Genomic DNA, 13,482 nt, shown 5'->3' with positions numbered 1-13,482 from the left:
ACACACTCCACCTCCTAATGCAAATGTTCAGTGCTCACCTGGGGCAGAACTTCAGTTTTAGTTTGCTCCAAAGGCAATTTAATTCTTACATATCAAAGCCACTCTGCAAAGTAAACTGATGTTTTCCATGGTAAATTTAATACAGGAAAAGCACTTTGAAGATACACAACTGCTCTAAAAAACTAAACAAGATAAATGCAAAGTCTACGTGACCGCTGCTGCAGTAAGCAATCAGCCATTATAGGCAGTGGAGTTCAGGACACAGCCAAGCAAACAGCAAGCATCTGCTTCTCAGTGAGCTTAAATGCTCTCCACACTGAATGCATTGATTAGACAACACTCAGCTATAAGAGCAACCTAAAGGCACACAGAGAACCTAAATTTATTTCCTCATAATCCCATTCGGAACCGAAGTTATCTTTTCACTCTGGTAATATGCGTCTCAAGAATAAGCCTCTTTAGCCTTCCTCTTAAGAAGTAGGAAGATACAGTTTTAAGTATCAGACTGAAAATTTATTTAGAGTATTCAAAGGTAAAAAATAAATCTGAACTCATATAATTTTTCAAGTGCTAAGTTCCACTTAGCTCCATTAAGACACCTGGTGTTCTTTAAGGTTTTCTCTCCACAATTACTGTGACAAACGTCCCTTGAAGTGTTTGTTGGCACACATTACCTACCTACAAATGAATTATAACTGCCTCTGCAACCTCTGGAAGGACCATCTTTCATATTACCCATAACAAGGCCTGCTGTACTACAGCCACTTAATTGCCAATTGCTTATGACTAATACAGTGTTCTTGCACTCGAAATATCTTCCCAGACTCTTGTAGAGACATTACCTAGGAGAACTGATAAAGCAATGCCTTTAGATTTGTGTTAATAAACAATCTTAATGATCAACCCAAATTTTCAAGCACCAAACTCAAGTGAAAAAAACAGATGCAATGTTTGCAGGACTATCTGAAGCATGGAGCTAGCAGGTTGCTCAACTTCCCCATGTTCCTTTAAGTGTTCCTCTAGCTTTTTGACACTTCAGGTATTTGTGCTTTGGACGAAGCGGCTCTTCTTGGAGCTCAAGTCCCTGTGTTCCCATTTCAGCTGCACGTTTGCACAGAGGAGCACAAGTGGAGCTGTCCAACACAGGAACATGGAGCTGCCTTGACTATGGCACAGGACAGCCATTGACAAGCTCTCCCTATTTTCTGCACAGGTTTTCAGTTAAGGGAGGTGAAGAAAATGACAGTGATGTCTTCAGGCATGCAGTGACAAGTACTGTCCATAACTTAGGGATACATGTAGGCATTCAGTGGGTATCAGCATTAAATTCTCTTTCAGTGACACTTCAGGAAAGCAAAGCTAAAAAATCCTCAGACTTACTATATTTAAAGGGCAGCAGCATTTACAAAAATTACTCTAAATTCTTCTGACAGCAGCTTTTAACATTTCAAGAGGTTGTTGGCTTTTTTAGTTCTGGATGTTTTGGTGTTGGGTTTGGTGTTAGAATAATCAGGATGGAGTTTGGTAAGGAAAAAATTGCTTGGTTTTCTTGGAGGAGCTGAAAACTATGTAACTTTGCACAACCTTGAAATTACATGAACTTATAAATTCCAGTAATCCTCCCAATGCCTCACCCTTAAGTGTCAGACCATCAACAATCAGTCTGAAACCTTTATCAAAGTAAAATCCTAATTACTGGTAAGTACCTAGTGCACAAGATACGCATTCCTCACCATCATGACCATTAAAGCAATAGAATTGTTCAAAAGTAAGCATTCACTACTTGCATTTTAAATACTTAAAGACTGTTTAGTCTTACCTACTGTTTTCTTTTTATTCACTGCACTGTCTGCCTTATGCCTTTTCTGTAAGGAAACAACATTTCATTACACTTCATCACAAATTTGAGAATGATCAGAGCTAAAAATATGACAAAATGCAAGATGATACATTGGGTCCTTTTTGCCTTTATGGTTTTTTTTTGTTTTGCTTTGCTTTTTACAGTCACAGATCATCTAAATCCAAATGGTTTGTAAAAGAATATAAAGAGTATAATTTACAACCTTCAAAGTACAAGTACTCATGTTGGAAGTCTGGCTCAAACCTTTATCAGTGGTAAAAAAAAAGTCTCCAAAGCTGGATTTTATTGAAGAAAAACAAAAGGAACAATAAGGACCATGATATTTAGATAAATATCCACATGCATAAATTCCATGTGCTGTTGTTTAGACCAATATCCAAATGATTTCACTCATCAGTACTTTACAAAGCACAAAGACCTCATTCTGATGTAAAGTACACAAGCAAGTTAGAGCAGATTTTCCCCAAAACAGTCTTCTCTGCCCTTAAGTTGCTTGCCTCCCCCCAACACTCATTTTCAAGACCATCTGAAAAGGCCACATATTTGTCAGGACTCTACACTACCTTTCTAATAAAAGCATTAATAAGCAAGCTTGAAGAGGGAGAAACAAATGTCCTGATTTCTACTGTTTTCTTGTTCACCAACTATAATGAAAATATTTATTTATTTCAGTGTATTTTCAGTATTTATTACAGAAATTCAAGTCAAGTTCTTTGAAAGTCAAAACAATATATTGCTGCTGTTAAGCAATGACTCAAGAGACTTCAGAGATGCATGACTTTATGGCATTTTATAGCTTTTGGTCTTTAGCACAGCCTTCCCCATCATACTCATTCCCATCCTCATCAATCATACTCACATAGTCTTCTATGATTTCTTTGATGCCAGCAACTGTTAAAATAAATAGCAATGGCACCAAGGTGGTATATCTTCCTGTTGGAGAGACATCTGGAATTTGCTGTGAACAGAGGGAAAAGAGACCCATTTTATAGTTGTATTCAAAATTAATTTCTGGCACATTTAGAATTTTATACAAAGCTCTTGGAAGAGAGAACACGAAGTTCTGATTTACTGTGTGATTTGTGCATCACAGATACCCCATTTCAGTGGGCAAACTAGCCTACAGTCTAAGTAGGTTTGAAGAAACAAAGTTAGAAGATACTGTCGTTGTACGTGCCTTTTATTCTATTTCTCTTCTCCTTACAAGAAAATTATATGAATTATGTAATTCACATGGAAGCAGTGATAATCTGAACTAACTAAGCAGAAGTTTCACAAGTCACACATTCTTTTCTCATAATGGTCAATAGCTCCATGTTTTATGACACTACTTATTTTTACTTTATTAAGAATAAAAGAGGTTTGACTTTACAAACTACATGGAAAGAAGTTTCTACGCTGTCTTCCAGTTCCAGTTAGCAAATACATACTCCATTAATATTACTATTAAATTAAGTTTAAGAATTGCTTTGCAGTTAAGCATAACAACAGAAATAACTTTTACTGCATTACCATTTCATTTTATAAACAAGGCAAAGCAATAAAACAATACCTGCAGTAAGGCAATGAAGAGGAAGAATGCATTTGCAGCTTTTCTTATCTGCTCATACAGGAATCGAGGTAGAAATGTCACCACGCTGTACTTGGCTGTGCTGCAGGGTAGAAGATTTTCATCTTAGTACTTCATAAGAATATCTGGTGGGGATCATGACCAAAAAGTCTAAAAGCCAGTGTTAGAAAGCAGTTCAAAGATAAGAGTTATTTAGAATATGGAGGAAGCAGTTGTTTTGGTTATGATAAAGAGTGTACCAAACAAGAGAGGTATCACACAGACCCAGAAGGCTGTCAGGCCCACTTCTACCACTGGTACCTTTGTTACTGGATGAACTATCAGACAATCTACCATCCATCCAAACTTCAGCACTGTGAACAGTCAAGCTTTCATTTCAGTTCCAATTGCTTACCTCTCATCAAAACGTGGAATTTAAATGTTGGGGGAGGCAGAGTTGAATGAGAGAAATTAAATGCATTGCAATGCATTTTTAAAACGGCTCACTTCCTACTTCAGAATGACTTACGCTCAGATATGAATAATCTTCCAGAACATACACTTTTTCAGATTAATGTTTTTTGGCTTTTTTCCTATTTTTATACATATGTAACTAACATATATGTATACACTGTAACTAACAGATATATCACTGAATTATAACTATTTCTTCTGCCTTAAAACAAAAACATACTGCACCAACTAGCCTTAATCACCTATGTAATTTCTTATCATCTTCACATCAAATCCATAATGAGCATGAGTACAACTTCAGGAAAAAAGTGTCAAAGTTGACATGATAATTTAACCATTAGCATAGAACCTTCACCTCCTAAACTACTGGCCATCATCATGAGTTGGAGTTTTAACAACTGAGTACCTGCAGCTCAGTATGCCTTACAAAGGCAATGACAGGAATTTTGAGGCATAATTTTGTTTGGGTGGCGTGGTTTTGGTTTCATTTTGAGGGTTTTTTGTTTGTGCTTTGTTCTGGTTTGGTTGTTTTCCGTTCTTTTTTTAAAGAAGACTTATATTTCCGAGGAACTGAGAAGATTAAGATACTTGGCTCTCAAGAAAAAAAGAAAAATTGTTTCCCACTTCCTGTTTTACTGACATTTCCTAGCAGTGCCAAGACCACTTCTCCATTAAGTCTAGTCCTCTCTCCCCCACCAAAAATCCTTCCAGATCAACTGAAATGCACAGCATTGCTATTCAGAAATCATAAAGGACTAGGATAATCAAATGCTTTAGCTATATGATCTGCCTTTCACAAGACTGCTGCTATGCATAAAACTCTTACTACCTTGATCCACAAGCAGCCGAGTTCAGTGGGGTTCTCTGACCTCCGCATGGACAATAGTTAGAGAACTGCATTTTCCAGCTTATTGCTTTAAACACCTTTTTTTTCTTCTTATCTGCCCCATCCCCACCTCCAAGCCATCTAACCAGACACTGCTGCATCTTTCAAAATCAAACAGTAACTATAAGTAACAAGGCACAGCCTGTTTTAAAAGGCTCTATTTTAAACACTAAAGAAAAATTAGTGGGGCAAGTTAAAATTAAAAGCCAATTAAAAACCAATTAATATGCATCTTATCTTAGGAACTAGCCTTGTTTCCTCTTCAAGCAACTACAAAATCCCTTTCTATTGCTACTGCTGCTCACCAGAATCAAGTATTTAAATACTCAACATAATATTTTATAAAAATTTCAAATAGTTGTACTTAATCATGGTTCATATCTCCTAAGCCAAATGAGTGAAATAATATATTCAGGTTTAAAGTGAGTCCAGTCTTTATATAAATAAAGTTACTTCCTTCAAATGCTGTTAAATCCTTCCAGTTCTAAGTATTTTGTTTTGTTTTAAGCCACATTTGCTTGGTCTCATATGTAATAACCTTCCTTTAATACAGAACATAATTAAACACACATCTCAGAATAACATTGTGACTTAAAAATATGGGTTAATCATGTTCACAGTTCAGACCCAGAAGCACTATCTCCAAGCAGCACTAATTAGACATCAAGCAATGTCAGATTTTATATGAGAATAGTATTCCTCTAGGTATCACATCACTATGATTGTAAGAACACAAGAATTTGACTGCAACCAAGCTGAAATATTTATTAACAACATCTACCACCTACCAACTTCACAGCTAGCTGGCTCAAACATGATTAATAATTATGTAAATGCCAACACAATAAGGCTCTTTTGAAAGAGGTTTGTACATACTAAGTCACTCCATGTATTCTATTGCTTAAGTAACTTGACAGATGCCCACAGAAAATGGGAACAGTTCTAATTAGAGGCAGGCACAGTCAGCTGTTACCATACAGGTCAGAACAGCAACCACAAGTATGAATAAAGAGCAGATCCACATTATTCAAAAGGAAACTTCTTACAGAAACCTAACTAGCAGTCTAAGCTGGGCAGGAGCATGCAACTGACTTAGCTCATTAGAACAGTTCTTTAAATGATAAATACAATGCTTATTTTTAAATAACATAAAACTGTTGCACTCGTTCACAACAGATAGATGTGTTACAACTTCAGGATAACCAACGCTCAGAAAAGTTAAAATCTACAGATGAACAGGTAGAAACTTCAGTCAGCTCACTCATAGCACAGTTTTAGTCACTAAAAATAAAAAACTGGTAGGTTAGCCCTCTGACCAGCCCCAATCAGAGCCATGTTAACTCAGAATAGAGGGCCTGCAGCTCACAGAACAGGGTGAGGCAGGTAGAGGAGGGAAGCATAAGGGGGAAAACAAACAACAAACGGGTTTCTCCTAAATCCACAGGTGTTAGCTATACAAATCTCGCTTAACTACACAAGTTCAAATGCTGACAGGTGTGCAAACATTAGAAGAGATGTCTCCTCCACACCTGCAATTCACATAAGTCACGTTTCAAGTTACACCACTGTGCAAGACAGAAGGAACAATACCAAACCCTGCTAAACAAGTGAATTTGGATACACTTGACTACAGCTGGCTCTGGCCCCACTGTTTCTAGGGCAGTGCAGAGATTTTTTTGAAAGCAATCACTGTATAATGTGCACAATATTAGTGTCATTCACATATTTTAATTCATTACCATATTACTCAAGTACCAAGGATTACCTAGTAATTTTTGTAACAGTCAAATGAAAAGTAGCAAACACTGCACTGAGAAAAGTAGCAAACAGTGCACTGAGAAACTCTATAGCAGTTCTCCAGTACAGTTCCTCTATTTATTCATAGGTAACTTTTGCACAACCACTCCCACTGTTGCCTTTTTCCCTGTTTCCCAAAAACATTTTATAAAGTCAGGTTTCACTTTACTGACTAATGGTTGAAGAGGTGAAGGCTGTCAGTAAGAGGGGCAAAACAGTTACTTCCTTGAGACGTGTGTGTGCTGGCAATATGCAGCTGAACACAGTCTGCACTTTTCCAGTCAGCCATCTAAAGCACTTCCACCACTTCCTTCAAAATAGCAGCTCTGAGATGAACTTCACCTAAAATCATGATAAAGAAAATTTTAGATAATTAAGATAATATGATTAAGAAATAAGACCTCCTTGAGATGTATGGGGTGCCATTTACAGGCGTCACAAGTACAACAAACTGTCCTTTCCTAGACATCATTCACACAAACCTACTCATGCCGCAGTTCACATACTTGAATTACTCTCCAAGAGCTGAAGAATGAGTATCACTTGATGTCGGTGCTTTTAACACACATCAATTTCCTGGAGCAATTACTAAGAAAGCCAGGCACAGGCACCTGAACCACAGCAAAAGGGCTGGGTAATTAAAGTGAATGTTACAGACTTGAACGCTTCTCTCACCAAACAAGCTTTGTGTCCATCAACACGAACAAAAGGTCAGACACCCAGTAAAAGAGAAGGAAAAGAAAAACCCCAGAAAACCCAAGCTGATCTGCTTGACTGAAAAGCTCAAATACTGTCTTTAGTGGAATGGTGTTTGCATGCTAAGGTCCTGCCAGGCACATGACACTTAATAGCAAGACTAACATCAGCATCTGAGGTTCTGCTAAAGCTCTCATGTACAGAGGTAGCAGGAAAAGCTGCCTCCAGGCAGTCACCATTGCAGCAGGAGGCAGAGCAGCAAGCTTTACGTATTTCAAGAGATATGAACAGGAAAAGCAACATTCAGCTATTACACTCAGTATAGAGAATGCACATTTATAGGTACATCTCATCAACAAGCTGCTGCCATGTAGAATACTGAGGAGGCTGTTCTAAACCCAAGTGTCACGAACAAGGTTTTCAGCAGTTGCATATGATAGTGGAAGGTCATATACCTCCTTGCACATAGGGAAGATGGTGTACTTTCTTGAAACTTGCAAAAGAGACAAAAATCAACTGTTTACAAGCTCCCCAAAAATACATCATGAGGGCTTATAAGCAGCAATTACTTATACGTCTATGAAATTATTATCGGTTGACTGAAAATTAGGTCCTAGATGCCCTGGTTTTATAACAACAGGAAGCCTGAACAAATGCAGCTGCAAATTCAATTGAAGGGCCTTGCCCTGTCAGATGAATCCTTGAGACTACAATTCTTACAGAGGAAGACTCTAGCCAGAAAGGGTTTCACTGCTCTGTTTATGGCTGTACACTTCTATCAGCCAAGAAAAGCATATGTGGTGCTTAAATATCCAAGACAGTCCCTGAGCTCAGGGCAGAACAGAGGAGCACAAAAGGAGTAGGACTTGCTCTTGTATAGGAAAAAGTGCCACATCTTGAATACTGGAAGACATTATTGCTTAAAGCTTGCCAAAGCAAGACAAAAATCAAGAGTCACCACATTATATCTGTCACTCAGCACTGGAACAAGCGCTGTCCACAGTCCAAGTGCCTATTTTGTTTCCATCTTTCCCTGCACTCTGCTACAGTTTCTCCATAATACCAAAGGTATTTTATACAAATCTAAATATTGTCAAAAGAGGAAATGGTTTAAGGGGCATTCTTGTGCTTAGCTACTGAAACATCAAACCCTGAAAGATTTCCCAGAGAAGCCGCAGAGAAACTGTAGAAGATGAATCTGTTGTCTGAAATTATCCACACAGATAATGAAATTGAGAGTATTCAAAAGTATTAGAATTAATCAATTTTAACTTTGACTGAAAACAATTCTAGCAGCTTCCAGATGAAGAAAACTTATCAGTGGGATAGTATTCATCTCAAGCACGTCACCATTTCACCACATTCCTTATTTCTTCATTTATAGTATGGGCTCACACCAGAAGCAACTAACTGTTTGGAAAACATGTTCTTCCTCTTGTTTGTTACAGGTGGAACTGATCACATCTCAGAATCCCTGAGCCCTCTTTCCTCAAATCATGTGAATCAGAGGAAAATTATTGTTTCATACAAGTTTAAAAGAGTCAGGACATATGAACACAACCCACTAATTTCCCTGCAGGTCAAGTACCATTAGAATGCGCTTTATGGGCGTCACAATGATTTGGGTCTGCTGCAATAAGAAAACAAAACTCTTCAGAAAAACAGTTTATTCAAGTCAAATTCAAGGTCTCGTACACAAAAAGTAAGGAAAAGAAAAAAAAGCAGCTGTCAGCTAGACAACCAGCCACTAATGTTGAGAAGTGTTTTTACACAAGGGGAAAATCTAAATTAGCACAGACATTTCAGATCATTCTTACATCAGTATTTCCTTGTCATGCACATCCTACATCAACACCTAATAAAAAGACAGGGGGCTAAGTGCAATACTCAGTGGTTACCAGTGCCTGAGCAGGCAAGTAGAGTTATCTATCCTTGTGTACAAGCTCCACTTCAGGAGCAAGATGATCAGGCTGACAAACCCAGCCTGGCTGAGCTACCTGCACTTCCTCCAAAGCTGCATCAGCAACAAGCTCATCTTCAAGGGCTTCAATTCAGCTCCTATCCTTACACAGACAGACCACTGCTGAGACAAAAGGACATGAAAACGCACTATGAACTCCTGTCCACTGAGGCACAACAATCCCATTACTTTCTAGTTCATTAGGATCGCCTCCCAACCATGTAAGGATTTTTTAGAATTTTTAACCCTATTCCAAACTGCCCCAGTATCAGCAGCCCTACTGCCATACATAAGTAGTAAAAGACTGCAACAACTAATGTAATTTATGTCAATTACCAAAGCAAATACTATTTCCACTAGGAAAGTCTCCTACAGTAGCTCAGTATTAATACAGAGTAGGCACTGCCACAACTGCTTACGCTCAGTTTAACCTGAAAACCAGACCACGTGTCACATTTAATAGAAGCAAGAGAACTTTTGCTTCAAAATCCAGTATCCTGGAGGCTTTTCCTAAAGCATGCAAACAGAAAAGGCCTTTCCATGAGGTCTCTATTCATTAAATCCCTACAAAAAGAGGAACAGATCCATGGCTGTTTTTCAGTAACAAATACCTTAAACAAAGACTGTTTAGAAACAGTACTAGAAGCTCTGAAGGCATGATATTGTTTCAGCATGAGTGGAGGTCATCACTACAGTAATATACACTTGCTTTGCAGTAGCCCTTCTGGCAAGTACAACTCAATAAAAACAGCTGACCAGCACAGTTAAACTCAAAATTCTACTGTCTAATAAAGTAAGTTTAGTACCACATTTATTTATTGTGCAAACACAGAATAGCCGCCTGCCACTTAAACACACAGCATTGATATGAAGATGACTGGGAAAAAAAAAAAAAAAAAAACAGGTCACATTATCTGTCTGTCTAAAATCCAGTGTGCTAGCTTCAGTTTTAAACCAAATTTTTAACTCTAAATGTCACCACAACTAAAGCAGTGTTTATTTTAGTGACAAGCAGGGGGCTGGGAAAATAAATTAATATTTAGTCTTGAGAGAAATGTGATTATCTTCACAACCCACAGAAACTATGTGGAATGCAGTTATTAGATGTCTTAAACTCTACTTAGGTCCACTTAAGATAATTTGTTCTTGTCTACCTTTTTCTACAGACCACTAGGAGTCAGGGAGATCTAAAAAGAGAAAAAAAGGACCTAGTTTAATTCACCTGCTGTGCTGCTACTGCTGATGTATGAAATTCATTGCACCACAAACCACCAGAACAATTTCAGTATACCAGAGAGCAAGCATGCAGCAGGTGAAAGGGCACTAGAACTCCCACATCTATTTTGTTTTTCATCCAGACATTTCATCTGAACAAAATTCAACAATTTAACTGTCACAGGGTTCTTACCCTGGGAATAGCCCAAGACCAAAGACGCAGCAGCTTCAAATACACTGGTATAACTGCTACACACAACACCAGGCATAAAATAACAGGTACTTTTAGTGAATTTTAATGGCTAAAAGAATCAGTCTATAGCTGTACCCAAGCCTTTTTCATTGTGGCAGATTGCAGCAACAGCTGCACTTCAGGAAAGAAGTTTTTGTTTGTTTAAAAACGTATGTTACACTAAGTATTTTTCTTCACTTAAAAACACTATCTACCCAAAACTAAAAAGAGTGAGAGGATTAGTTTAACACATGATTAGACTTGTACCATTCAGATTATAATACATGCCATCTTTGAAGAATTTCAAAATGCTGTTCTGCAGTCAGGCAAGCAGTCTGTTCACATGACAACAGAAGAGTATGTCAAATCTAACACAAACACAATAAAACAAATGGCCAGTATCTGAACTCTGCTAAGAATAAACTGAACAGAAATTGAGGCATTTTTACCTAAGATCATGGTAAAACATTTTGGTGTAAGATGAATGCTGGGCTATACCACTAAGTGCAGAGAAATTCCCCTGCACATAGCAGACTACAATCCACATTTCCACATATCATAGAGAACACTACTCGGGTTTTGAGGGTCACTACTCATTGGTTAGTGATACCAGCAACTCCTGTTTCACCAGGCAAAACCTGGTGAGAACCTGCCCACACGTTCAAAAAGCATGAACACCTCTAAATCACAGCTGACTTCTACAGTACCTATACACAAGGCAATAAAGCAATGCACTTGGCTTAATTTAATGCAACACACATGATATAAAAGGAAGACAAAAGATTGTATCTACAGTTTCATCACCAGGAAGCATCATGCAAGCACTGATGGGACAGTCTGGGACCACAGATAAACAGGACTTATGATTCCACTAGCAACCCTGTTACAGTCTTCAGGGCTAAATTCCCCATGCAAGGTGCTTCTGCCTTATGAGACAAGAAATTGATTTTCACCTGTTTGCTCGAGTTTTAAGACCCTTTACAACTTAAAATAAACACTGAAGACTTTTAGCTCATTATCTGTCAGAACTTAATTTTTGCCTGTATGGAAACAGGTTTCTGAACAGAGTATTTTCTGGATATTATAATGCAACTTTTGGGACCTCCTTAAGAGATCAATCCACCAAAGTCTGTTTTGATGAGAAAACTTCTGAACAAGACTTCTGGATTCAAGATCCATTAAAAAAAACAGGATGAATTTTGCCCTTCCTGATTGCTGCTTTGTCCAACCTACCACTCAAGCCACAAACTGAGACTGAATTTGGGGTCCTAACTCAGATACAAGTCAGATTTGCACCAGGATGCACTACCAGGCCTGGAATAGAAGAACATTACCTAGAGCAACATTTACAAAGCAATTCCACGATCTTCAAAAATTTGGAGACCATTTCTAATGTCTTTGAAGTTATTTCAGCACACTTACTCCTCCAGAACTAACAAACCAGAAGTCCAATTCTTTTGCATTACATGCAACAAGTGAGGGGCTCAAACCACTTTACTGGTGATTTTTACTAAATGCACTGGAAGAAATTCCTATTACAGTACTATTATACATTCAGAATAAGCCACTGATAGAGTAGATTCTTGTATTAGAATGAAACATCCAGGAACTGTATTTCCATGAAAACAAAATTTATAGAACATTTTAACTTCAAATATCCAATCTTCACTGAGAATACATTTGGAAAATTGTTCATGCCATTACTTTGGTCATCTCAGAAGTATTCACACAGCATTCAAGCCCCTGCCACCATAACCCACCTGTATTCCTTTGGTCTTACAAGGCAATAGGGAAGCTTATTTCCCATCTTATTGTGGGCTGACCTTGGCTGGACACTTGGTACTCCCTGATCTGTTCTATCATTCCTCTTCTCAGCAGGCCAAGAGACAGAAAATACCATGGAAAAAAAATCACGGGTCAAGATAAAGGCAGTTTAATAAAGCAAAGGTCACGTAGAAAAGCAAAGCACAACAAAAAACTTGCTCCCTACTTCCCACTGGCAGACATGTCCAACCACTTCCCAGGAAGTAGGGCTTCAGTACACAGACTTGCTCCAGAGCACAAATGTCACACTAAGTGGCACAAAGCTCTGTAGAGAGACTGGAAATTTCCTCAACATACATGTTTCATTTCTTACTGGACTTTAAAGTACAGAAATGCTCTGGTTAAACAGACAAATGTTTAAGTTTTGTATGCTGGATATGTCCAAACAGGTACTAGTTAGCTTTTGTAATAACAAACATTTAATACTGCAGTACAGCTCTGTTGGACAAAGTAATAGCATTTGTCCATTTTTTACATTTTTCATTTTTATATTTTTTCAAAGCTTCTAAAATGCTTCAGCTGAAATTCAAACATAACTTACCATTTAAATTAAAAAGTCCAAAATGTAAAACATACATAAAGTTTTTCAAACTGAACAGAGTAGGCCTGAAGATAGGTAGAAGACGTGTTTCTACAGATGTAATCACTGCTGTATAATAAACAACAGTGACAGCCATATCTATGCACACGTCAAGGGCCAAGCTAAATCTAGCCTGTAACACAAAGTACTATGTTTTGAAATAGTTTGTTACAAAGTTCCAAGAACACAAAAGTTGGCCATTAGAGAAACCTTCTCGTTGTCTGAATTATGCCAGAGAACCTGGGGAAGGAAGAAACATCTTCTTTCTACATCCTCACCCTCCAAAACTTCTGGAAGTGTTAGTGCCATCTTGCAATCCACTTAACTTTTGCAATAACACTACATACGACTTAGAAGTGGGATCAAGGTAATTATCCATTTTTATTAACTTATCCAAAATTAGTCTGT

At 37.9% G+C, this 13,482-nt stretch overlaps 1 protein-coding gene across 7 annotated transcripts in view; it reads right to left on the bottom strand.

Annotated features, from left to right (window-relative positions):
• Positions 1-13,482, bottom strand: part of ATP8A2 (ATPase phospholipid transporting 8A2) — a 317,516-nt gene that overhangs the window by 265,378 nt on the left and 38,656 nt on the right. For 6 of the 7 annotated variants that reach the window (XM_068181246.1, XM_068181248.1, XM_068181251.1 and 3 more), the window contains 3 exons: positions 3,414-3,513; positions 2,721-2,819; positions 1,820-1,865 (listed from right to left, as the gene is read on the bottom strand). In XM_068181246.1, coding sequence (XP_068037347.1) covers positions 1,820-1,865; positions 2,721-2,819; positions 3,414-3,513 — 245 coding nt within the window. Of the gene's footprint in view, positions 1-1,819; positions 1,866-2,720; positions 2,820-3,413; positions 3,514-13,482 lie in introns of those variants that run through there. The other variant, XM_068181252.1, reaches the window with a different exon arrangement.

This window comes from Anomalospiza imberbis, chromosome 2, assembly GCF_031753505.1.
Source record: "Anomalospiza imberbis isolate Cuckoo-Finch-1a 21T00152 chromosome 2, ASM3175350v1, whole genome shotgun sequence".
In the NCBI taxonomy this organism is placed as follows: domain Eukaryota; kingdom Metazoa; phylum Chordata; class Aves; order Passeriformes; family Viduidae; genus Anomalospiza; species Anomalospiza imberbis.
The sequence above is the reverse complement of the archived record's forward strand: the minus strand, read 5'-3'. Positions and strand labels throughout refer to the sequence as shown.